General features: G+C 47.5%; 2 protein-coding genes across 2 annotated transcripts in view; both read left to right on the top strand.

The window, feature by feature from the left end:
* Positions 1 to 440, top strand: part of LOC119163330 (high affinity choline transporter 1-like) — a 13671-nt gene extending 13231 nt beyond the window's left edge. Inside the window, exon 6 of the mRNA XM_075887798.1 lies at positions 405 to 440. Within this exon, the coding sequence (XP_075743913.1) occupies positions 405 to 440 (36 nt within the window). The remainder of the gene's footprint in view (positions 1 to 404) is intronic.
* Positions 441 to 490: 50 nt separating this feature from the next.
* On the top strand, positions 491 to 8175 carry LOC119163339 (high-affinity choline transporter 1-like). The gene is made up of 4 exons (XM_075887771.1): positions 491 to 614; positions 3312 to 3529; positions 5309 to 5507; positions 7265 to 8175. Exons 1-4 carry the CDS (start codon positions 533 to 535, stop codon positions 7963 to 7965), a joined length of 1200 nt encoding a protein of 399 aa, XP_075743886.1. The 5' UTR covers positions 491 to 532; the 3' UTR covers positions 7966 to 8175.
* The last annotated feature ends 19094 nt before the right edge of the window (positions 8176 to 27269 follow it).

The following is a 27269-nucleotide window of genomic DNA, read 5'->3' as shown; positions in this document are numbered from 1 at the left end:
CAAAAAATGATGCCAGGGGAAGTATAGGGGATGTTATTGGAAGTAATTGTATATTGTAAACGTGAAGAAAGAAAAGTGGACGAAAAGATGACTTGCCACAGGTACGATACGAACCTGCGACCTTCGAATCAGATCTTTCATGCTCTATGCTCTACCACTGATCTTGTCAAAATGGTTCATTGGGCGAGTTGATTCATGATGGTTTGACAGAGTAGTCAGACCCCCCCCCCCCCCAATTCATATTATAGGGTATACATGTGCATTTAAGGTTGAAAGCGTCAGAGACATCTGTTGTCATTACGGCGAGTGTTCACATTTACACTACAGTTACTTTTAATAACATCACCTATACTTTCCCTGACATTGCTGTCTGCTAGTTCACATTGATACTGTGTCCGACACAGAAAACAAGCCCGTACTTTTACTTACACCGACTGTGAACACGTACTACATATATACGTACGGCCGCGCCCTTTTGCCGCAGGTGTACTTTCAGCGCGTGCTGAGCTGCGAAAGCGACTTCGACGCCCGGATGCTGTCGTATCTGTCCGCCGTGGGATGCATCATGCTCGCCATTCCGCCCGCCGTCATCGGCGCAGCGGCCAAGAGTGCGAGTACGTGCGCGCTTGTTCATCCAATGGGACAGTGTATTAGTGCCCGGGACCATAGATTTTCCTAATATTGATTGATTGATTGATATGTGGGGTTTAACGTCCCAAAACAACCATATGATTATGAGAAACGCCGTAGTGGAAGGCTCCGGAAATCTTCACCACCTGGGGTTCTTTAACGTGCGCCCAAATCTGAGCACACGGGCCTACAACGTTTCCGCCTCCATGGGAAACGCAGCCGCCGCAGCCGGGATTCGATCCCGCGACCTGCGGATCAGCAGCCGAGTACCTTAGCCACTAGACCACCGCGGCGGGGCAGTTTCCTAATATACACTACAGGGAACTCTGGCGCTAGTGTCTATGGGAGCTGCAACGCACGGCGGTTCAGCGAGCATGTGAATTATGGGTAGTACACGATTTTGTCAAATTTTCGTACTTCTGGCCTGCTTTTGGCTCCGTGTGTGTTCGTGCGCGGCTTGGATCTGTTTTTTTTTCACGAAAACATAAATTAGCGAATTTTCACCGTTTGCGCTTCGCAACCTTATTCTCTCTTAGGCTTACCATTTCGAATCAAGTCACCAAGTTCAAAAGGGTTTGTTCTTTCTTTCAAAACAAAACCGAAACGCAGCAATAAACGAAGCCGCAAGTACGATTCGCCACCCGCAAGTACGAAGACTAGGCAAAAGCGTGTACTACCCATCATTCCCATGGTCGCTGAACGATCGCAGCGCCAGAGTGCCCTCTAGTTAATTTTGGGAAACTCTATGCCCGGGACCACAAGCAGAGGCGTAGCCAGGGGGCGGCACACCTGACCCGTGCCGCGGGGACGTCCGTAATCAGCTGTTTCTGACACTGCATGCAATCGGATCTTTTATCGAGGTGGCTCGTCGTTTTCGCGTCGCGTAGTTTCATTTTACCCTGGGTATGATCGCATGACCATCGCTGTAGCCTGTAGCAACTGCACTTTTGCACTTTTGCGCTGCTAAGCACGTCGGTGATGGCCCGATTACCGGCGTAGAGGAAGGTACAACTGTTAATTGGGAGCAGTGTGCTTGATTGGGCTGGTTGGTGTATACATAGTGTGCACGTGCGTCACGCAACGCCGAAATGTCGCTTCCGAAATGCGCCACCGACATGCCTGCGGTAGGCTACTGACTCCGTAGCCGACCGCTGCCGCGTTGTTTCCTCGTGCATGCGCCCGTTCAGTTTTGCCCAACGATGCAAGTTGGAGCAATTATCAGTCGCTGGTGAGGCAAGTTCGCATAACAGTCCACGAAGAGCAAGCAGAGCGTCAGGGTGTTTTTTTTTTTTTTTGTCGAAAGTTATTACCTAAAATTGAGAACGCGCATTGCGATTTTCCGAAAAGCGCCGGCACGTTTGGCTGGCGCATATTAACAAAAACGACTCGAAGAACCGGTAATATTTGCGTCTTCAAGTGTAACTTCATTACGGGTAAGTGCTATATCCAAGAACGTACCTGCAAACAAAACCTGTCCGCGACCGCTGCGTGCCCAATCAGCGTGTCAGGGAGGCGGTTAAAATTGTGAAGGCGATCGCGGGAATTCGGACATTGCATTCAAACAAACTGTGAAAATGGATGTGAAACGCCATTCGTTCACTCGCGATTTGAAGTATAGCCGATCGGTTCGAGTTGGAGGATAAGGTTTTTTAAAAATTGCTCGATTAATTTTTCTAAAACCGTCTCCATCATATTCAGGGACTCTACTGTACATTAGCGCACAACAACAAAAGTAATATACAAGGTAAAAATGAGTCAAAACATACGCGAAAAAAAAGTGACCAGCGTCACCGCGACACGCACCACGCGAAGTCTCTACCTTGCATAATATATTCCTCGGCTGTTTCCACAAATTCCAATTGAAGACGCTAAACATCATCACTGTTTAAAAGACTCGGGGAGCCGCACTGCTACTTTGGTGGTGTGGGCCGCAGCAATATATTAAAATTATTATTAATAATATATCCCCTGTAAACTTGCCTAGCTCTGCACGATTACTCGTTTTCGATGGGAGCTGTGCGCTTCGCTCATTCAGTTTTGAAATCGCGGCTCGAGAGACTTCGGGCTTTCACTTGTTCTTGGGCCACGCAATTTGTGGTGGAAGCGAGATAATGGGCCCTCGTAGATCGTGGCGGGCAGCCGGCGTATATACGCGGTAGCTGGTATACGTGTCGCACGTTTTGATTTTCCGGTCTTGTATCAAGTGAACAAGCGAGGCCTTCCTGACCCGATGAGCTCGTTGAAGCTTGACTACGAAAAACCGCACAGCTTCTCTTTAAACATCGCGCACAGCAACAAATGACGAGCCCTCAACAAACCGCGCTGCAGCACGCAAACTGCAGTAGGTACCCAGCGAGGTACTCGGGCATGGCGGAAGATGGCGACAACGGCGGAAGTGGCATCACATGAACAATACTTATAGTGAACGAGTAAGGAAACAGTGCTTAAGACAGTACAAAAATACAGACAGACTTAACGCGTCCGTGTATTTTCGATCCGTCTTTAGTGCTGCTTAATTTAAATTTATTCTTCCTTGGTAGGGAGCGTTACTCAATGCTGAAGAAACAAAGAATAAAATAAAGACGAAAACCTTCACCAGCCCCATTTTCCCAATAGGGGACGGCTTTATCCTGCATAGAAAACGCTCCGCCCACATCTTTCCAAAAGCTGTCTCCTTTCAGACTTCACGGCCGCCGGCTACCACGGGCCCTACTATCTGCGCAACAAGGACAGCAACCGGGTGCTGCCCAACTCGATCCGCTACCTGACGTCCGGCTTGGTCTCCATCATGGGCCTGATCGGAATCACGGCTGCGATCATGTCGTCGGCGGACTCTTCCATGCTCAGCGCCTCCTCCATGGTCACCAAGAACGTCTATCAGTCCTTCATTCGGCCCATGGTATGCGTGCACACTTCGCAAGCACTCTCAAATTATGACAGGTAGATTGCCACTATTCGTCAAGAGGAAGGTATATAACAGCTGTATCTTGCCAGTGCTTAGCTACGGAGCAGAAACCTGGATACTTACAAAGAGGGTTCAGCTTAAGTTGAGGACGACGCAGCGAGCGATGGAAAGGAAAGTGGCCGGTGTAACCGTAAGAGACAAAAAGAGAGCAGAGTGGATTAGGGAACAAACGGGGGTTAAGGATATCATAGCTGAGATCAAGAAGACGAAATGGACATGGTCCGGGCATGTAGCGCGTAGACAGGATAACCGCTGGTCATTAAGGGTAACTGACTGGATTCTCAGAGAAGGCAAGCGGGTTAGGGGGAGACAGAAGGTTAGGTGGGCAGATGAGATTAAGAAGTTTGCGGGTATAAATTGGCAGCAGCAAGCACAGGACCGGGTTAACTGGCGGAACATGGGAGAGGCATTTGTCCTGCAGTGGACGTAGTCAGGATGATGATGATGATGATGAGTGCTGGGCAGAGCATGTGACGCGCGTAGAGGCAAGATTCTAAGTCAAGTCAAGCGCTAGAGGTGGAGGCAGAAGGTTAGGTGGTCAGATAAGATTAAGATGTTTGCGGGGATAACGTGGCCGCAGCAAGCACTGCAGGACCGGGTTGATCGGCCAAGCGTGGGAGAGGCATTTGCCCTGCAGTGGGCGCTGTCAGGATGATTATAATGATCATGATGCATACCGTATACAGAGAAGTTTGAAGCTCATTACGCCGTAAGCGCAGAACGTGCACAAAGAGCAAGGATTGTGGGTTAAAACCTGCTGGGCATTTTAGATTAATAAATACGGTAGAAATAGATAGCTCCTCATTCAGTAGCATCACACTGCTTGCTGCGGGCTTGCGACACACAAGAACAAGAAGACATTACGAGAAACCAACTATCGCAAGCACCCCACCTCTTTTTGTGTATTCTCTTGTGTATGTCAGTGGCGTAGCCAAGGGGTGGCACCAGGAGTGTAGCCATAGGGTGGAACACCAGGCCCGTGCCCCCCACCCCCCAAATGTTTTACGCCATGGTATAGAGAGCGAAAAAGAACCATTCCGAAAGGGTGCCCCTCCCAAAATCGGCAAGGTCCCCCCACCAAAAAAATATATGTAATTATATCGCTACGCCTCTGGGTGGCAAAACGGGCCCGTGCCGACCCACCCTGATTTTTTTTTCGCCATGGCATATACAGACCAATCTGACACTCGACCACATCTGTCTGCCAGCCTCCTCCAATTCAGGGTGGTGCACCCTGCGAAATGGGTTTCTGGCAACACCCCTGGTATGTGTGTTTATAATTGCGCTGTAAAAATTGTGGCAACCAACTACAGAAGTTAAAAAACAGCGCTAAAAAGACGGGACAAGAAAAGAAAGGACAACAGGACAGGGCGCTGACTAGCAACCAAATATGTTTATTTCTTCAGTCAGCATACATATCACAGAAGTTAAAAAGAGATTAAGAGTATGAGAAGTATGAGATTAAGAAGTTTGCGGGTATAAATTGGCAGCAGCAAGCACAGGACCGGGTTAACTGGCGGAACATGGGAGAGGCATTTGTCCTGCAGTGGACGTAGTCAGGATGATGATGATGATGATGAGTGCTGGGCAGAGCATGTGACGCGCGTAGAGGCAAGATTCTAAGTCAAGTCAAGCGCTAGAGGTGGAGGCAGAACCAACCAGCCCAAATGCGTACGCTTCTGCAACCAACTAGCCCGCACAACCGTTTCGCAGGCTTCCGACGTCGAGGTGTCACTGGTGTTGCGAATCATGGTATTCGCCATCGGGTCTTGGGCCACCTATTTGGCGCTGTCCGTGGAGTCCGTGTTTGAGCTGTGGCTTCTCTGCTCGGACTTAATCTACGTGCTGCTCTTTCCGCAGCTCATATGCGTCCTCTACTTCGAAAAGAGCAACACGTACGGCTCATTGCTGGGTGAGTCAAGGTTCATATGACAAAAACCATCATCGTTGACAAAAGGTATCAGTAGCGAAGTATCGAATTTGGTAGCACTAAGCCTTCACGATGCGTTTTTCCCACCTCTCCAAAGTGGGCGAATGTCGACTATAATGCAATCGGAATAAAAAATCCGGCTGCGTCCCTCTCATTCTGAGAATAGACTAGTGACCTGTACGATTTTTTTTTGCTTCGAGTCAAGTGTCCCTAGTTGGACCGAGTTCTTTGTTTTGTGTAGTTGTGGGGGCATCGTTGGCAGGCCTGCATCGGCGACCGCATGCTGAAATCCTCGACTATTTGAGGGCATCATACAGCGCTCCCAATAATCACCCCCTCCAGTCATCCCTTTAGTTTCGACCATCGTCATCTTCGTTTATTTCATTTTGCTTATTTATTTATACCCCTGTCACACGTGCCACCTTAAGTGCACTTCGAGCGAGTACTGTCAGCCGCGAATGTTATTTGCGTGCTGTCACACGAGCAAGTTTAATTTCACTCGCTGCAAATTGTACTTGCCGGCAAGTGCGTTCCCCAACCTCACTTCACTGCATGCGACGGCTGCGATGAAGTGTGCAGCCTCGGTACCAGTGTCTTGTACAAAAAGACGCTGTTGCCGAAAGTGGCGCTCGTACTGTATCTGAACCATTGTTTTTGTTATGATGGATGCTGTTATGTATAAAAAGAGTCATAAAATACGACAATAACCTCGCTACTTCACCGTCGGGCTGTTTACGGCCACGTCCGCAATAGGGGAATGCGGCAGCACATGCACAGCAATGGCTGCGTCCGTCGCGTTGTTCACCTTAAGATGTAAAATTTAAGCACACTTTGTCCCTGAGACCATTTGAATGACTGCTATGTTGCCTTTTAGGGGCGAAGCTCCTTAGGGCGTGGGCTGTGCGTCCCCTGTATGTAGCCACCTCTAGTTTAGTTCTTGCAGTGTTCACTAGATGGCGGTACCGTCCCCTGTATGTAGCCACCTCTAGTTTAGTTCTTGTAGTGTTTACTAGATGGTGGTACTTGTAGCTGATGATGAAAAGATGCAAGATGTTATAAACTAGAAAGCGGTACTTGTAGTTGATGAAAGACGCGAGATCTTATAAAATAGGAATGATATCACATATGGCGCGTGTCATTGGTTGAAGGCAATCGTTCGATTTAGTGCGGCGACGTACGCTAGGGGGAGCGATGTAATAAAATCGAGTGGGCAAAATGTACAGAGGATTCATGGTTTACCAGGTTTACCTCCGGAGCTTCGCCCACTCATCATCATTCACTTCGTGGATATGGCGGCACTTTTTTGTTACTCTTTCATCATCGTCATTGCTGAGAGTGTAAGGCGGAGAGGCCACGGCGGCGCAACTGTTGCTATGTGCCAGTGTGTCATCACGTGATTGCCGAGAGAGTGAGAGGCCACAACTGGCACTGTTCCAGAACACGGACGAACGGACACGATCTTTCGAAGACGAAGCTTAAGAGTTTCGCAATTTTTTCTAGAAGCGCAGTATTCCGGATTACAGCTCCGAAGAATATTATACAGTGTTGAGCCGCAAACATTGCCGGAGGAGAAAAAAAAACCGTGTGCCTTCAGTAACCCGAACTTGTCGCAATTAATGATGTTCCCGGATGCCAAATGTTGCCCGCTACGGCATGCTTTCATGGCAATCAAGTTCCTTTTTTTTGTTTCTTTTACAAGAGCGTAATATTAATTCGCTCTCCATAAACATTTGATGCAGCGTTCTCCGTTGGCGTGGTTTTCCGCTGGATGTGCGGCGAGCCGATCATGAACGTGCCGGTGACGCTCAGGCTGCCGCTGTACGACGAAGAGCACGGCCAGGTGTTTCCCTTTCGGCTCACCTGCATGCTGATCGGCCTCATCACGCAACTTCTGGGCTCGTACTGCGCGTTCCTGGCTTTCCGCAGCGGCTGGATACCACAGCGGCTCGACGTCTTCCACTGCTTCGCCGCGGCCAAGTCCAAGCCGACCGACCAGAGCTGCACGCACGTGCCGCCGCACCACGAGTTGAGCGGCAGGAACGACACGAGCCCGAACGAGACCGCTCCCCGAGGCCACAAGACCAGCGCCGTCAACGCTTCGTCCAAGCCGAGGAAGACCAGCTCCAGCGACGCTTCGTCGAATGCCACGAGAACCAGCGCCGAGGCTAAGAAGTCCCGGAAGACCATCGGCGAGGGCGGTTCTTCGAAGCTCAGCCGGAAAGAAAGCACGCAATCTCAGAAAGACACCGAGACGGAAGACGCGACGCGACGAGCGCCCGAACCGACGACCGCCAAGTCGGACCTTCCGGCCAACACCAAGAAATCGGAGAGCAAACTGGAAGCGAGACGTTCGAGCGATTCGTCTAAGGCGTCTTTAAAGAAACAGAATCGTTCCATAAGCCGGGTCCAGATCGACTGGGGCGCCGAACGTCGTCTCTAAGAGCGACGGCGAACAGCCCAAAGAAAAGTGAACGTCATAAAGAAAAACTATAGGGCTGACGAGCCGAGAGTTAATGAGACTTGCTCTGACAAGTCTTTTTTCATAGATAGACACGCAATTCGTTTTTATCCTTCAAGGTGCTTCTGCAACATCCTGCAGCTCAATTGTGCGGACACCCTTCCTTCAGGGTGTAAATAAAAGACCCATAGATGGCGCCCTGTCTACACCCTTAATGTGTCATCTCTGCGAATAGCCCACTTACGCTGTTTTGAGGGTGAAAACAGGGGGCGTAGGCATGGGGTGGCACACAGAACACGTGCCTCCCCCCCCCCCCCCCCCATTTCCTTTTTGCTATGGAATATAGAGAAAGGCAATTTTAAGGGGGTCAGTATCCATATTGTCTATTATACTTATTCTACCTGTACGTACTCACATTTAGCAATGCACATTTCCATCAAATGAAGAATTTCAATTTAGATGTACTACATCGATCAGAATTGCTGCTTTGTTTACTACGAGTAAAAAAAAATATTACATAAGTACACCTTGTAGTGGTGCTGAGAATGCGAGAGCAAATAAATGCGCACCCTCATTTTTGTGCTTTTGGTTGAAATTGCAGTCAAAGGCGAAGACTAAGGACAAGGCTCAAAACATGTTTTATTGGCTTTTCAAGCAAATATGTGTGAACGTTGAGCTTACGGTCAAGAAAACGTCAACATCGGCAACTACAGTCAATGCAGTATTTGTTCATATCGTTACGACATCAAAGCAGTGGTCAACGCAAATATTGAGATAACACAAGCAGGTTGGTCTCTTTAATAGAAAGCGTAATCGAGTTCCTTGTCATTTCTATTGTCCTACATAGCATATGCATAATTGTAATGTCTTTCTTGGTTTCTTGCCGCAAACACGTGGCAATATTTAACCCTTTCAAACCTGAATTTTTTATTTTTGTCAGAGACACATTACGCATTTTCGTTGTATAGTTAGGCTCTCAGAAGACCACAACGAAATTCAGTCGGTGAAAGTATTCATGGATTTACAGACATGACATCAAATTAGTTTAACATGACCCTGTTGTCATGAAAAGACAATAATGGCTAATTTATTCTTGCTACACTTTAAAGAACACAAAATTTGAACGAACGTAGTAGTTGGCAATGTGGAGGCTCTTAAGACAACTTCAGGACTCGATCCTGAGAAGGCCGCCTTGTTGCCTTGCTTGCCCGCATCATTCCCGATGACCTCAGTCGAGGTGCTGCTGCTTTACGGCTCCGAGCTCCGCAAAAATCAAACGGTGATGTCGATCGCAGTGTGAAGAAATGCTTCTTCAAGAATGAACAGACTTGGTGTTTTGTTCTCGAGGTACAAGGTGAAATTCGGTGCACCAGGGCCGAAAGGGTTTGAATGCTGCATGACTTCCATGGTTTATTTGAGACAATGAACGTAATTCACAAAGCCTCGGGGGAGCAACAGTCGATGTACAAGCAGCCGACAATAGCTACACTGCGTAAAGATGCACGCTGTCCCGCTTCGACAAAACATGCAGATTTATGCCAGACAGGTCGTAGCACTTTTGATGGAAATAAATTTTGTAAGATTCAATGGTGCGAAGACCTTACCTTTTGCATAGTTTAGGTATCGTGGTCGTGTTTGTAGCTCACGAGCAGTTTTGTAGCTCAGGCCGACCTCTTTGCCTTTCGGTAAACAAATTTCTCTATCTGTGTATAAAAAAAACTACACATTACGAGCAGGACGGTGCTTCAAAGTGGATGCTTGTGCACGCCGAAGTGCAATGGTTCAGGTTCCGAGCTTGGTGCGCTTACACCACGAAGCAATAAACTTTAATGAGAATGTCAAGAAGCGGCCTTTGTGTTCCTAGGCGAGGGTATAAACGCCCACACCTTTCTGATTTATGTTCGTTGTGCGCTCTTGTATGTTCGCGATGGGGTTCTCAGAAGAAGATGACACGAATGAAACATGCTCGAGGTTAACACCTTGCAAACACAAAACAAGCACTTCAAATAAACACATACGAAGTTTTTTTCTAGCACATATCCGTTGAATGGATGGCCCAATAACTCAAGATCAACCCACAGTTCAAAGTCAAATAAGAGTTTCAACCATGTCCAATTCGGATGTCAACTGAAAGTAGCGATCACTCTGGGGTCTGGGCGTCATGCTGCAACGATGAATGGCAAACTGTGGGTTCTTCACGAAAAGAGTCATCACAATTTGCCGCTTAAAACGCCAACTGGTGTGCGGACGCAATCGTTGTGTGAGAAAATAGAAAATCTTATTTGCAGGAAGGAAAGTTTTGGAGCAATTTCTGTGGGTGAGGAAACAGCCACACGGCAATAAAATTGAGCCAGAGCCAAATATATGCTTCGAACGTTCCCACGCAATTATATTTTTACAAGAAATTGGTGCAGTGGTGACCTCGAGATCGACTATTCAGAGATCAAACCTCGGGACAAAGCCAGATGAGCATATAGCAATGAGACACGATGAATTCTGTGAAAATATGAGTTCAATGAATTCGAAGCCCGGGTTCTAACCTCTGGACGAAGCCAAACAGGCTTCTACCGATTCGACATGATGAATCCCGAACAAATAAGTGTAATGAATGAAAGGCCCGGGTTCTGACCTCGTAACAAAAACAAATAGGCTTCTACCAATTCGATACGGTAAATTTCTTACAAATGAGCGCAATGAAAGAGTCCTGGGTTCCAACCTCGAGACAAAGCCAAACGAGCTTCTACCGATTTGATACGATTAATTCAGTACAAATAGGTGCGATAAATGAAAAGCCCGCGTTCTAACCTGGAGACGAAGCCAAACAGGCTTTTACCAATTAGACACTATTAGTCCCATACATGTTAGTGCGAGAAACTAAGTCCTGATTTGAACTTCGGGACAAACTCAAATAGGTTTCCACCAGTTCGACACGATGAATCCCGTACAAATGAGTGCATTGAATTAAAGGCCCGGGTTCTGACCACGAAGTCAACCACCGTCAACCAATTCAACAAGATGAATTCCATGCAAATAAGTGCAATGAATGAAGGCCCCAGGTTATGCCAAACGAGCTTCTATTGATGAGGCAGTACGAATTCTGTGCAAATCGGCTCATGGATTGGAATTTCTCACGTTAGAATTTCGTACACAGGCCAGATAGGTTTCAGCTCATATTAACTGAATTTTCAACAAATCTGTTCAATGAATGAAAGCACCTAGATTCCAGCCTTAAAAAACAGGTTCTTCAACAGTTCCCAAAACTTATGTCCATGGACCAGAGCAAACAGTTATTTTAGCGTCCTACTCCGAAATAATGATAAAATAAAGACAGGGAGGTCAACCAAGGCGTAGTCCTGTATAGGCTACTTTCACCTGACGAGAGACTTCAGATTTCAAGAGTATTGGCGAGCTCATCTGCACCTGATAAACTGACGTACGAAAATGAGCAAGTGCTCGGCATGATCAGCATCCTATAGTCAGTGCTATTCGTTTGGTGCTGAGCGAGATGCAGACGACGATAGCTCGGAGCGTGTTTCATCTTCTGGACACCATCATTCCCCTCCTGGCAAAGCTTACAGAAGTCTATTGCTTGAGAACACCAGAAGAACCACCACGGATTCACCGTCGACATGATTTTGTAAGTACGGGACTGCGCATACAAGTCGCGTAAATCAACGAATGTGCTGCTGTGATTTCAGCCGCCGGACTGACCTCACCGTCTGTGATGTCAGGTGTAGCATTGACGGCTACAGTGATTTTTTTCTCCACCGACATAAACGATTTTGTAGTTCCCCAAGGTTCTCCGCAATTTACCCCAGAACCACAAACGGGTTATGGTCGTTGGCAGGCGTACTACGTATGAAAACCATAGTGTGGAATGAACTGCAGTAAAAAGTAAGTTCTATTGGTTCAGAATCCAAATATAAGTCCAGAAATTACCTGCAAACTTGGGCGTTGTGAGCGAATGAAAGTGCGCGCGAACAGGCAAGCAGTCCCATATGTTAACTCTACAAAACAGACAATGTAAAAAGGTCCCTATCTTTACCCCCTAAACATTTATCGGTAATATTTTTTGTACTCCTCGGTTTCTCATTTCAACAGCTAGATGCGCCATCCGTTGAGGTAAACAATTTGTTCAATATAGGGCAACTTGCTTCGTTAGACTATTTACACTCTTCCTTACTTAAGTTTGAAAAAAAAATAGCGAACAACATTCGGTAGATGGGCGAGGGAAGGTGACTGAAGTCTTTATGGAGAACACCCCCACGCAGCGAAGACGATGCACGACACCAAACAAAGCACAGGAAACATACGAATACTCGACAAGCCCAGAGTCATCGGCAGAGCTACTATACGCCGGACGTCATCGCTCTTAGGGCGATGCCAAAGAGTGGGCTGCATAGATCTCCTGCAACGGGTCACAGGCGAGAACACACGTTGAGACCCTGAAACGACACGCGAGATGCCTGTTAGTATAATTCTAGCTATGTGCACGCAGGTGAGCTTTACCATTTCAGTGTACACTGTCAATTTTTATGAAAGAACACACGTAGTCTTTGCGCTCCGCGTCGGCTGCTTTCCGTACGTTCTAGCGGGAACTACAACAACCACATCCTCTCTTCACATCATCTATAGTTGCTGTACGGTTCATGTACAGGCGTGAGCGCAAGTGTGCAGACCACGAGATCGCTTGGCCAAAGGCATCGACGGCCATCTAGTGACGAGACACCAGCTGCGGTGCGCATCCCGTTGTATCAGTTGGCCCCTCATATCGCTCTCTCCAACGTGCCACTCGTAGCCAAAACGACAACTGGGTTTCGCTGTCTTTGCTCCATCAAGTTTGTGCCATTTTTTTCTCTTTTTTTTTACGTAGTGGTTGCGATGACTCCGGTTTCAGCGTCCGGCTCGCATCGTTATTTATATCGGTTTGTTATCTGATGCATTTAAACTGATTGAAGGCGATTACGTAAGACACCAGCCCATACGTGAGCTATATACCGTGAGCTTGTAGTTCACTAATGGCAAGCTTGTCTATCGAGTTTTGTGTTGACATATGTAGGGAGCACTCACGTCTCCGGTGGAATATATATATATATATATATATATATATATATATATATATATATATATATATATATATATATATATATATATATATATATATATATATATATATACTCGGTGTGTCGAGTGTAGTTGCGACACCCCGAGAAACGTTCAAGATATTCTAATGACCGCTACCGGGCGTTTAGAATAAATATCTATAAAAGTAGATTATCTGCGCCATTGAATTATGCGTCAGTTGCTACGTGTGGATTTCAAATCATGACCGAGGGTGAAACGACGCGCCTTGAGTGTCAAGGGTGGAGCTAAGATAACTAAAAATTTCCTCACCTATAGCTTTTGGAGATGTAGGTGCAGTGCGCCGTCTGCCAAGATCGCGCCGTCAGCGAAGCAATTAGAAGGGACCAAAAGGTTCGGCCATTCGACGACTGATGCCCCAGGTAATCTCGGGAACTGATAGCTTCGGAAAAAGTCCGCAGGAGCTAGTTCCATGTGCTTATCACGGGTAGGAATGAAATTCAGAGGCACGAAAGCTGCAATAACGAATGGCAGAAATTTTAGGCATATATGCCTAAAATTTCTATTACATATATATATGTAAACACCGTCGCTTTGAGAGTCGTATGAATTTGGCAATTGCCAACAGAGTTTCAGAGATAGCAGCAATGTGCCGTCTGCCAGAATTTCTCCGTCAGCGAAGAAGTTCAAAGGCACCAAAAGGTTCGCCCATATGACGACTGATGCCCCAGGTGATCTCAGGAACGAATAGCTTTGGAAGAAGTCCACAGAAGCCAACCCCATGTCCTTATCTCGGGAGGCAATGAAAGCCAGAGGCACGAAAGCTGCAATGACAAACGACGGATAGACAAGCACATGTAGTCACAACCGCTATACGAATTCTGCGTACATGATATTTAGCAAGAAATGGGCAAAGAGCTTATCGAAGCCTTTCCTGCTGACAGACTTACCATCGATTGATTGAATACGCTGCCGACAGGGCAATACGGAGTAATACCCAATCCATTTTCTCGTGGTCTGAGGCTGGACAGTCTTCGATGCACAGCTCGTTCGGAAATTGGACATCTGCAGGCCTTGGTGTATCTGAATGGATCCGAAAGCCTTTTGTTCAGAAACGAAAATGAAAAGAAAAACTTCGCAACTCACCCTCTCTGGAGAAGTGTACTGCGATCCTTACATGGATGCATGGACTATCAACGAGACTTGAAGAGGCCTGCAGGGAAGTAGATCTCGAAAGAACACAGTAAGCATGACACCGTGAAGGAAAGATATCAAGAACACCGCAACCAGTAATAGCAATAATGACCGCAATGAAATCACGCTGTACATGGATAAGAAGTTTTCTTGTACGATTACATCAAACGCTAACTGTAGGCAATTCCGAATGCCGTTTGTTTCCGCGAAACCATATTTCGCTCGAGCGCACTATCACACGCGGGCTACTCGACACAATATGGTGGTCGCTTCACAAAGTCATTCGGAACGTGTTCAATATCCGTGATGAAATCTCAAGAGGACACCTGTCATACACCAAAGCTACGTGCTGCTCACCCCCGACCGCGTCCTCTTCGATTCTGTCACAGACAAGACCCGGTGAGGCTGCAACAGCCAGCCACCAAAACTGGGGGCCCTGATTAGACACAACTGCAACCCCGATCGCCAGCCAGGTGTACCACTGTCATCCCACTTGCAATCCACCACGACACATTAACGTAATGGTGCTCGGATGATTGCCGTAGTCTGACGTCGACTTATGGCAGCCCGCAGCGACAAGCCATCTGAAACATCGAAGAAGCACTGTTTAGAAATGCGAAAGTCGGGGAAAGTGGTGTACTCACCGTGACAAGGTTCGCGCGCCTGCGCGGACCGTGTTCCGAAAAGTCAACCAAAGCGGACGCCGCGTCAAACGAAGCGAGACGCGCACCACGGCAAATGGGCAAACAAACTAGTCACACACGCTCATCAAGTGCAAAAGAAAAGATTGACCACCACTTACATTGGCTGCAGACGGAAGCGCTGATCTGCAACCCGAAGTTCTGCCGCATTGAAAAAGCTATCGAGCTAACGAGGTCATTCCGAATGCCGTTTGCTTCCTCAAAACCACATTTCGCATAACAGAAGATCACGCGTCACTGTAACTGGTACGGCGAGCGAATTGTACCTTATTACGAAATAGTGGTCGAGGTCGCAACGCCATTCGAAGCGGGCAAATGTCCCTGACGAAATTCAAAGAGGACGGCTATCAAACTACCTTATAGTGTCACCCGTCTAACGGCGAGCAGAAGCTATATGCGCCACGACATCAGCGACACCTGTCCTCTCAAATTCCGTCACGGCGAACACCTGTTACGTCGCCGCAGCCTGCCCAGAAATGTTTCGGGCTTAATTTTACGATGCAGCTAACCTCATGTAACTTTTTGCGCCCGCAACGAAGACGCCTGCAGCGTACCGATTCGACATAAGCTGCGTGCCACCCTCGCAAGCTCGGAGACTCCCTATCTTACTTGTTGGCCGATGACCAAGCACTCCGTGAAGGGTGGCCCCACTGGTCCTCGGATAGACGTCCGCCATGAATTGACAGTTCTTTGTACAGGCGATGCCGACCGTTGGTAAACACGCACAACGAAAAATGAGTCCACGGCCGGCATGACTTGCGTCTTCTAACTTCGCTTACTAACGTTAGACCTACGGCAACTTCGTGGACGAGACCATGGTACGGCGTACTCTCCGAGCGTCGCATATATTTCAGAAGCTTGTGTGGAGGGCGAGAATTGTCGTGCAGGAGTAATTTGAAGGTCGAGATAAACTTTACACATGGTAGAGCAGCGAGCAGTCTTTGGTAGCAACCGGAGCACATCTGCAGCATTGTCCGAAGGCTTGCCAGGCATGAAGTTTTTCCAAACATTGCTCACCCTTTCAATGTCTCGGAGGTTAAAACCAGTTCTTGTATATTCCGTATCGAAGACGCAAAGTAACACAGACAGCACATCGTCAAGTACAGCCACTGTCAGTGCGTGAATGACGACAGCGACGCGACTCAGAGATCAGCAGTGCAGCCACAGCTATACCACCATCGTCGAAAGATTAAAGCAAAATAGCGGTCTAAACCTCGGAAGGACGCTCCCCAATCACAATCCCATGATGCTTGCTCCATGCGTCGATATGCCTGGAAAATGTTCGTTATTCGCGCATTGGTCAATCTTGTATTTACGTCACAGTCGCATGCTGCCACGGCGCCGTTGTTATCACAGCGATCAGCGCGACTGGCGATGCAGAAAAGAAAATATCAAGAAAATAAGTCACGTCCGCATGCTGCGGCCGAGCATGGAATGTTCTAGAAGCTTTTTTTCTCGTTATTCAACAGCAACTGTGCTACACTGTCGCCTATGTTTTATAGATATAAAAAGCAGAAATTCACGAAAGTGCTACATTCGCACGTTATTTTAAAAGTGCAATCTGGACTCGTCATTTATTTACAGTACTTGCGCGCAGAAAGTCTCTATCTGGTTTTCGGGAAAACGAACAGATTGTCGAACGTGTCGCTGGAATATCACCTTCAGGTTGGCGAAGGCTCACTAATCACGAGCGTTGCCACACGTTGCGAGTTGATGGAATCATGAGCTATTTTACGCGCCACAATTCACTTACGAGGCACGCAGAGTGTGGCAGCGCTAGAATGAATTTCGTGGGCGTAAACTGAAGTACAGTCAACCAAACATTTAAAGCGTGCGCGAGGGCCAGTTTTTTTTAAGGGCGAATCTCTTGAAGCCACAGGTCTGTCTCTTCTAGCTCGTACGTGACCGCCTAGTTCGAAGACTCACTCAGCAGGTGTGGACAGACAGACGGACGGACAAAAAGACGATTCACGGTTTACCGATAAAACCCTCCAAAGCTTCGCCCCACTCATCATTATTCACTCCGTGGATATGCTGTGACTGTCTTTAGTGTGTGTGTACATACTTTATACCTTCACCATACGAAATGATTAAGTTTCTAAATATAAGTTTGGTCAAGCGCATGCCCGCAAAACAATTTTCTGCGGCTTCGTTCCGTCATATGGCGCTGACACAAAGGAATGTCGCTGCTGCACACGCTAGCTTAGCTTTGGCCGGCTGTGATCTATAGCGTAACCGAAGAGCGCTGTAGTAACCAAGACGAGACGAAGGCAGGAATACGTGTACAAGGTGTTGACTAATAACCAAGCTTCGTTGTGCTTTTCACGTGAATAGTTACAAGAGTGAAAAACCCGCCATGGTGGTCCAGTGGTTAAAGTTGTCAGCTGCTGACCCTCAGTGACGTTGTGAAATCCAATCACAGCCACGGCAGCTGCACTTTCAATTGAAGCAAAAATGCTTTAGGCTCGTTTAAGTGCACGTTAAATAACGCCAGGTACTAAAAATTTCCGAGCCTTCCACTACAGCATCTTCTTTAGTAATCATATAGTGCTTTCGGGACGTTAAACTCCAACTATTATTAATATTAGTTATACCATTAAAATAATGAGGTACGGCTTGTAGCATATAGAATATGCACTCTGGATATACGTCATTAATGATGATGATGATGACGGTGGTGGTGGCGGCGGTAGTGGTGGTGGCCTTTAGATCATTGGCACCTACCCACTCTAGGGGATCGGCCATGAGTCAAGCGGATCATATATACTGGATTAATGATTATTATTTAGTAAGAGCCAAAATAATTTTGAGATAACTTGTTTATTGTAACGTTAATTATAAAAAATTGTAATTTTAAATTGCACTATTCTGTGTAATCTCCCAAAGACTGAAGATCTTTTGAATAGGAAGGCTGAATAAAAAAATTCTTAGTAGTTCATAAACCTACCAAACCTATTCGAGTCGCATATAAGCTTTTCGACAGCTTTGAAAATATTCCTGTCCGAGTGTCCCAGCGCAGATGTCCTAAACTATAACAGAACGGCCGACGTAACCGATAGGACCACATTGCCGCAATATAATTTCGATACTACGTTTACTGTGTAAAGAAAAACGTCGGCGGCTGCACGAGAAGTGTTCGATAGTTTCGAGTTCGTTGCAATAGGAGCGAAAAAAATGAAGTAATGGTAATCATCGTCATAATTAGCAGAGACGTCACGCGTCTCGCTATACCATCATCACGAACGCGTGATCTCGCGGCCGTTTTCGGCGGTCGCTTCGCTGCCAGCCTGGTGGTGGTGGTAGAAACATTTATTGCCACTGTGTAGCGTGGGGGCCGAGCCCCCTCATGGCACGTGGGTGCACCCTCGCAGTGAGGAGGCACCCTTACAAAGCAAAGGAAAGCCCTTGAAGTGCGATCCTCTTCATGGCGCACGAGATGATCCGGCGCTGATCGAACGCAGAAGTGCTGGTCATGATGGTCTCCCAGTATGACACTGCCACAGCCGGAGGTGTGGGATGTGGGAAGGTGGGACATGTGAGGAGGATGTGGAGGAAGTCTCCTGGTTTGTCGCAAAGTTTGCATGAAGAGGGGAAATGGTCTGGGTAACGGGCGTTTAGTAATACGGGATATGGAGCAGTTCGAGTTTGTAGGCGTCGCCAATGTGTGGCCTGCGCTATGTTTAGGGATGGGGCTGGGGGTGCGTATATTCTTCGTTGTTCCCGGTAATACGATAGAATATCACGAAAAGAGAGCAAGCGCTCCTCGACCTGTGGAGGGGGCTCCATTTCTCCTGCCCGGAATGTGAGACCTCGGGCTAGAGAATGAGCCTCCTCGTTGCCAAGGAGGCCGGCATGTGCTGGCGTCCAGATCAGGGTTGTGGAGCACTGAGGCTGCCAGAAGCGTAGCAAGCGAGCAGCGCTACATGATATCAGGCCATTGGCGTAGTTAAGAATAGCTGATTTCGAGTCGCTAATGATAGTGGTGGCAGGTGTGGAGATGAGAGCAAGCGCGATGGCTGCCTCTTCTGCCTCTGTGGAGGAATTTGTGACAATTGAGCAAGAAGTTAGGAGATTTGCCTGATTGTCAGCCACCGCAAGGGCCATGCGGGATCCTGACGCATATTCCGCTGCGTCAACGTAGACTACATTCTGGTCCTCGCCATATTGTTCGGGCGAGCCAGCCTGGCTCGCCCGAACATTTCGCCCTGTTCCACTCCTGCAGAATCGACATGGGAACAAGAAGCAGCAGAGAGCCCCGTCGCATGTCCATCTCTGGTGAGCCCAGTCGCAAAGCTGAATGAGTCGCGAGACGGAATGCGTTGTTGTGTACAAAGATCGAATCCGCCATCTTGCCCGCTCAAACTGAAATCAGAGGGCTGCCACGGCATTCCCTTTAGGCTGAAACCACCGCCATTAAGATATTCATCATAATGGAGAATTTGATGGTGCCCAGCACCACGAAACAAACCGCGTTGAGAGAGACAGTTTGAATAAAACTATTTTTTTGCATATTAGTAAATATCACACAATAATAAAGTAACTAACCGCGCGAAAATGCGCAAAAATAAAGTGCAACTGTGGAGGGGGAGTTCAGTTCACGTTGAACTTTCGTCACCAATCGCCATGACGTTGTAGGTCTTAACTACGTCTTTAAGCGCCTACGTTGTTCTTCATAGGTAAATATAGAGTAGGATGCATGTCCTTATCAGGGGGCCTCAGATTTCAACAACAGCCTCTTAAAAAAAAGCGTTTTTTTTTTTCGGCATTCCCCGTTCTCGCAGCACAATCAGTGACGTCAGCAGTTTGTTCACATGACGTCCAGATGAAACAAGGTCTTGACGCGTCAATATGGGAGAGATATATATTGTGAATTGTTTCGTACTCTGCTTTACCACGCAGTCGCGTACACGTTCCGCCCTGTGTTGCATGACTATCATGAACGATAAACTGATTTCACTTCGTATTCTGCGTTTGAGACTGCGCATGGGGCGATAGCAGCGGTCAGCCGAAAAGCGCGAAATCAAAAGTGGCTCAAAGCTAATAGTGCTGACATTACACGCGCTTGAAACGAGTGGCGAGAAAGAGACAGCGCTTGCAAAAGTGTAGTGGAGGTGAGAAAGAAACCGCTGTCTTGCCTTTGAACGCAGGATGGTTAAGCGGCCCTTAAACACACTTACTTTCAAGAGACTTTGTTGGTCTGATGTCACCCAAGTGCGAACAATGCACAATAAAATCAACGACGTCTCGCGCAGATATTTCGGCGCGAAATTGAAAAGTGCGTTTTTGAAATTTGATAATTTTTTTGTCCTATTGAAACCACGGGCGAAAATTAAAGTCGGAACTCGACTAGCTGCGCAAGATGAAAGAGAACTAAAAGAGAGACAGGATAGAGCACAGTTGCGCTCTTTCCCGTCTCTCTTCTCGTTTTCCTTCATCTTGCGCAGCAAGTCAAGCTTTCAAGTATGAACCGACTAGTCTGCAAAGAAGTATTGCTTCGTGAAATTAACGACGTTAGCTTTCAGAGTAACATTTTCCAGTCTAAACCAGTTCAGTGTTTCACTTTCGTGTGCCTTAATGAAATCTTTTTCTGATCTTTCCAGAGATCTGGCGCGTCAATTTCTATCGTATATGTGCGACCCGATTTAGAAGATTTACTTGCTGTAAATTTGGTTTCATCCCTCCTGCTGACGCTTGTTTATCGTCATGCTAAAGGATTGGGGGCCCTTAAGCTTCACCTTTAATAGTTGAACGCGATAGCGAAATCTAGCCCCTTGTGCGTCTTCCGCTAAGTGCATACTTATTATTATGTTTTGTTAAACACACACGCGCACACACGCGCACGCGCACACACACACACGAGCGCGCACATACACAATAGATCGTACCAGCACGTGTGCGCGAATGGTACATATAGGTTTTCGATCTAAAGCAATGCTCTCATGGCCTCCAAGATACACGCCGCGCGCTAGCCATCTCGGAGGCCATAGATAGTCTCACAATGCCTGCCAGATAGCAGCACATTATCTAGCGTTTGCTGTTTGCTTGATCAATGCCTCTGGAAAGGCATGACATGTTTTCCGCTAGATGGACGTAGTTGTCCATTTTTAGAGGCGTTTGAAAGTACTTGTGGTTTTTTAGCGGCGATGGCTGCACTATCCCGGCCTTTTTCGACGTAGTTTGAGGCTTGCCAAATGCGCCTACAAATCGCTGAATGGGCTCGTTTTCATCATGACACCTGTCGAGCAAAACGCGTCAAAAGGTCCCTGAAACACTTTTCCAAGTAACCATGTAATGAATTTATTAAAAGAGCTTGTTGCCTCACGAATTCAACGCCGCAAAAATTTTAAGAATCTGTCCAGTGCGAGTGGAGTTACAAAGTTTTGTCGCATGCTGCAATTGCACCATCTCTTCTCTCGTCCCAACAAAAACGCTGGAAGCTAAGCCAACACCACCTTCTAGGTGGTGTTGGCTAAGCAGGGGGGTGTGGCAGGGGCAAAGAAACTACCGTGCCTCGTGACCTTGAGCACTTTTTTGCTTCGAATACGCGGCTTTCTCAGTGTGATCGGGTGTGCACGCTTGGACAAGTAGCGGCCTCCCGCGGCGATCTCTGTAACTTGCTTTTTTCGCTCACAACCAACGGGGTCGACGGCTGGATTTCTACGACACGAGCTCTCTTACGCTATCACGTTAAAAGCACTAATTAACACATTTTATTGGTCCTTCCTAGGCACTTTTCTTAAGCGTCAAGGGTGATTTCAACTATAATACCTCTTTACTGCGACACGGTGAGCAGGTGCGTAGCCAGAATTTTTTTTCGGGGGGGGGGGGGGGACGTGTTCGGTGTGCCACCCCCTGGCTACGCCCCTGAAAATGAGCCTTTTGTCAATGCAACTAGGATTGTTCCGATGATGATAATTGGAGGCGCAGCCACAGTGTCAGATAAAAATAGACTGTTGAGCATGTTTACGCCCACCAAAGTAGCACTCAAAATGCAATGACCGCGGCGAACATCCGATCTTTCAGCAAAAAAACGTCGCACCTTCAATTACTTTTATGCAGGCGAAGTGCTATAGAGGCAGAGACCCGTGTTCTTGGACTCAGATGGACGGTGAAGAACTCCAAGAGGTCGAAATTTCAGATCTCTCCACTAAAGCGCGCCTTATAATCATGTCGTGATCTTATTGCTGGCGGAAGTTACAGGTACATGCTATTAGGTTCAGGCATGGGCATCGACAGTATTTCGGCTTGAATTATGCAAACTCGTTATGCACTGCGGCTGTAGGAGGAGGAGCGCTAGTGTAGCCTTAGAAGACCAGCACCCCTTTTGCGCCTCTTGCCAACGCCCATGAGAGCAGGAGCCATAGACTCGTCCCCTTCCCGGGTACAATTGTCAGTGGCTCCAACGAATCATCTTTAGCGTAAGAACCTCCCCTACCTGAAAACGGGGCGTTTGCCTAATAAATTGTCGTCATGTGCCACCATTGTATCTGTAGATCTGGCAAAGCGATGGAGCTCGGGCAAGGCAGAAAAGAAGCAGCGCAAAACATTGGGCCTGCTCAACTACCTGATGCCGTTCTACCTCTGTCCTGTGCTCTACCCTGGCACTAAGGTTCGTAACAAAGTGCGTGGTATTCGAAGCTGCTATGTAAGTGGGATGACCGAAAGCGATAACTATATATTCCACCCAAACCTCAATACAACGAACCCGGATGTAACGAAATATCGGTTAAACTGAAGTAAAGAAGAATAATATTGCAATAGTGTAAGGAATATACCTTGATAAATAAATTTCTTACATAACGAACTTATTTTCGTGTAAGATGCAACTTTGTTGTAATGAGGTTTTAGTGTACTGCATGCACTTTGCGGAGTGTATACTAGTTTAAAGCGGGTCATTCTTACAGCGAAGCTGTCTTTACAGACCTGTCCGCTGCAATTCGCTAAAATAGGTCGCCTGACCAGTGCAATGTGAGAGGAGACTAGGTGCAACTGAAAGGGTGTGAATAAATATTATGAGTAACACAAAACAAGTTTCCTTGCCGAGGCGGACTTTAGAAGTCAGGCCTACACAGAAACTTGGACCATCTCTCGCTAGAAGGAACCATAGATGCGAAGCAGCGGGCGCTAACGCTTACACTGGCGGCGACATTGAAGCTGGTGCTCGTGAAACGAAAGTCAAGTAAAGACACCTTTGACTGCATTCCGAAAGCACGATCCAGTGTTTACATATCCGGGGTGGCCAGAGAACGGTTGTGCAGCGCGAGCAGTCGGTTTTTTACAAGCAGATGCTGCCTGCGTTGGCCTTGCGAGGCGAGAGGGAGGGAGGGGAGTGACAGTTTTGCGGGTGTCTTCCTGGGCCAGCACGAGACGCCAGCACGCGCAGTGGGAGTGCACGGAGGGACAGCGTTACACAGGCTAGTCAAAGATCTGCTTCACATCTAAAACGCCTGGGCTGTGGAGGAAGGAGTGCGGTATGTGAATGGCGAAAGGTGGAGCCTCGAGAAATGGAAAAGGGAGTGACGTCTCGTGATCGACAGCGGAGAGGGGATGTGACTAAAGGGGCTATGAGAGCTGTGACCGACCATGATATAAAGGACTGACCACACGTACCCGCTGCAGCGCGTCAGCGCAGGGCTTTCTGACGTGGCGCCACGTCAAAGTTCCACGCGCTGACGCTCAGCAACGCGTACGTGTGATCAGGCCTTAACACTACAGAGCTGTTTCGTGTCTGTAAACAGTGGTAGGTGCCGTCGACATACTGAGGCGCTTGTAGCGACGTCGCGGCGTGTAAGCTAAACCACGGCCACTGGATGAAAAACCTTTTTCATGCAGTGGCCGTGGCTAAGCTCAGCCCAAAGCTTGCCACCGCCCTCCATGATCACGAGACGACTTGTGCAACAGCTGCAAAGCTGCCTCCTAGCACAGCGCGTCGGGGAGAAGCGGAAAACTTCCCGACGCGTGTTTACGCGACGATCTTCTCCCCCTCCCCTCTCCCCCTGGTGGAGTCTGAAAGAAAACAGGCTTCGCAGATGAAGCAAAAGTCAAAGTGAGTGGTGACAGGCTGCTCACAGCGATAAGCGTTTTGTCCCTGGTTTTCCGGTAGTGAAGGTGGGAATAGTTCTTAGAATGCAACATAAGGAATCCATTATTGTCAAAAGCCTGCGTCCGACTGAGGTCCGACTGAGTAAAAATATGACGCGGACTTGGTGCCCCTTTAGTTGATTAAAAGGGTAGGAAGGTGCGTCGACCCTCTGCCTCCTCCCTCTCTTCTCGCACGCCAATGGTGCTGTATGATGGAATTGTGTGAATATTTTAACAACGCAGGAAAGCAAGTGCTTCTATTGTGTCTTGCTGATGATGTCCTGGTGGCAACTGCACGCCATGCCCAAGCCAGTCCTGGCCTTTCTGCCAGCCATCGCGTTGCCCCTTTTCGGCATCATGGGTCACGAACAAGTGGCCGCCAACTATTTGTCGGTGGGTCAATTGAGAGCTTGTGTGCTTCACTTGTTAAACGTCTGCTAATGAAAACGTTGCAAAAATTGCATTGCTTCGGCGTGTAGCAATTTGAGGTAACCCAAGTACAAATGCTATCGCACGTCTTACTTGCTTAGAAAGAAGAACACAAACACGTGTTTCTGTAGAAGTAGCAGGAGCACATGCCGGAAACGTCATCAGATTAAAAAAATAACAAGGGCCAAAGTTTGCGGCTTATATTTCTTCCCTCAACATTCCGAGTTCCTCTCTGCGTGCAGGGACGCGGCGTTACGTCGGCAGTGCCATTATCGGCCAATACACGTCTCGCGTCGTTCCGCATGCAACGTATGCGTAAACATAGGCGGACTGTGCGTACTGCAACGTGCTCGAGCCTCTATCACGATTGTATGCCCACGACGGCCTACAGATGGCAGCAATTTTGCATAAGGCCTAATGTCGTGGAGTGAGAAACCATGGGTTCGACTCCCGTTGACGAAAGTTTTTTGTCTTGTGACCCTGCGTATTTTTTGACGTCATTTCCGTGGTGGAAATGCGTGCCTGAAGTCTTGGTGGACCGTGGCAGAAAACACCTTCGTGAACATGTTAAAGTGTCGTAAAAGAGAAATTGTCATAAGCACCGAAGCAACGCGACCAATGTGCCCCGCCGCGGTGGTCTAGTGGCTAAGGCACTCGGCTGCTGGCCCGCAGGTCGCGGGTTCGATTTTCGGCTGCGGCGGCTGCATTTCCGATGGAGGCGGAAATGTTGTAGGCCCGTGTACTCAGATTTGGGTGCACGTTAAAGAACCCCAGGTGGTCAAAATTTCCGGAGCCCTCCACTACGGCGTTTCTCATAATCAAATGGTGGTTTTGGGACGTTAAACCCCACAAATCAATCAATCAAATCAACGCGACCAATGACAAGTCACAGTTACGAAAGCAAATCCCATGGATTTAGAGCCCGCATGGTTAAATCCACAAACTGCTTTGTTCGGAACCGGCACTTCTCATGTGATGTTCGCTTTCGATCGGCCTATGTCCACCTTTTAGCACCGGCTGAAATTTATTTAATCGCAGGAATTATAGTGACAAAACGCTTAGTGAACACTGGTTCTGGTGTGAAAGTTTGGATGTGTCGTTCAGAAGATTCAATGGATCAGAAATACCGTGGCACCGCGAATATCGAAGGTCATGCTCGTTCTCACACGCTTTGCTTCTCGCAGATGGACGTTCTGACGGCCCTGCTCCTGCTCTGGCTGGTGGTAGTGAGCGACGAGATGCCGACCGTCGGCCGGCTCAGCTACGCGCTCGTGAGTCGCTTCGGCAGCCGCGCAGGACCGGTGCTCGTGCTGCTGACGGCCCTGACGTTCGGGGCGTCGCTGGTGCTGCCGCAGAGCCTGGTGGCCGTGTTCGTCATGTGCCTCGTGGAACGGCTCTGCAACTTCGTGCGCGAGGAAGGCCTACAGGACGCACAGCGCTGCTTGGACCGCGCCGTCGCCGACGACACCGTGGGACACCCGTGCGATGCACGTGCATGTTTGGTTACCCTGTAGCGAAAAGCATGTAGCATGTTTGGTTACCCTGTAGCATGTTTGGTTACCCTGTAGCATGTTTGGTTACCCTGTTACCCTGTTTGGTTACCCTTAGATACCGTCACGTCGTCGCGAAATTTGTCGTCACATAATCAGCAATAACACGAGCCTTGTGACTCCATCACAACGTCACATAACGTACTGTCACATGACGTAGTTACTTGACATCGTCTATTTGTCAAAGGCGTAATAAAGGTAAGGTAAGTAGGTGCACAAATGTCGTTCACTTGTGTTTTCGTGAGTTTCGTGTGTTTTTTTTTTTTGCATTGATCGTGCCTAGTTTGTTTCGACTAGCCCAATTTGCTACTTTACTTCGATTCGCATGCCAGTGAAAGGCGAAGCGAAAAAAAGAAAGGTTGACAACGGCACGCCGGAAGGCATCTGAGGTCTACCTGAAGTACCTGTTAATCGCACTAAGAAAAGCGCAGCGTCTATCTATCTATCTATCTATCTATCTATCTATCTATCTATCTATCTATCTATCTATCTATCTATCTATCTATCTATCTATCTATCTATCTATCTATCTATCTATCTATCTATCTATCTATCTATCTATCTATCTATCTATCTATCTATCTATCTATCTATCTATCTATCTATCTATCTATCTATCTATCTATCTATCTATCTGTCTGTCTGTCTGTCTGTCTGTCTGTCTGTCTGTCTGTCTGTCTGTCTGTCTGTCTGTCTGTCTGTCTGTCTGTCTGTCTATCTATCTATCTATCTATCTATCTATCTATCTATCTATCTATCTATCTATCTATCTATCTATCTATCTATCTATCTATCTATCTATCTATTCATCTATCTATCTATCTGGCTTGTTTATAAATTCTCTGGCCTGTTGAAAACTTCAGACACTGCACGTTGCTTTCATGCCCATTCCTTTAATCGCTTTACATATTAATGGAGATGTTTCTTTATCTTTTTGCTTGTATTTCCTTATTTATTGACGTATTTTTTCTGCCTTCTTATCGTGTATTTTGATCATGCAACATCACATATAATAGCACAATACTGAAAGGACAGTGGAAGACTCCAACAAGTGGTTGGAAGACACACAGTGATATAGTGAAGCCAGGGGAGTGTATAGCGGACGCTACTCCTTTAACTGGGTCGTGGTAATCATGATATAAACGTAAATAAACTAAAGCGTATAAAAAGACAACTTGCCTCCTGCAGGACCAAACCTGCCGATTCCACATAATGCACCCGATGCTCTGCTGATTGAGTTACGGCGGCA

This window comes from Rhipicephalus microplus, chromosome 3 (assembly GCF_043290135.1).
Source record: "Rhipicephalus microplus isolate Deutch F79 chromosome 3, USDA_Rmic, whole genome shotgun sequence".
In the NCBI taxonomy this organism is placed as follows: Eukaryota; Metazoa; Arthropoda; class Arachnida; order Ixodida; family Ixodidae; genus Rhipicephalus; species Rhipicephalus microplus.
The sequence above is the reverse complement of the archived record's forward strand: the minus strand, read 5'-3'. Positions and strand labels throughout refer to the sequence as shown.

Bases quoted from the DNA above. Each gene is read 5' to 3' on its own strand.
- LOC119163339 (XM_075887771.1), top strand. From the start codon at position 533: ATGCTGTCGTATCTGTCCGCCGTGGGATGCATCATGCTCGCCATTCCG. The intron at 615-3,311 runs GTACGTGCGCGC...GTCTCCTTTCAG, and splicing joins CGCAGCGGCCAAGAGTGCGA to ACTTCACGGCCGCCGGCTAC. The intron at 3,530-5,308 runs GTATGCGTGCAC...ACCGTTTCGCAG, and splicing joins AGTCCTTCATTCGGCCCATG to GCTTCCGACGTCGAGGTGTC.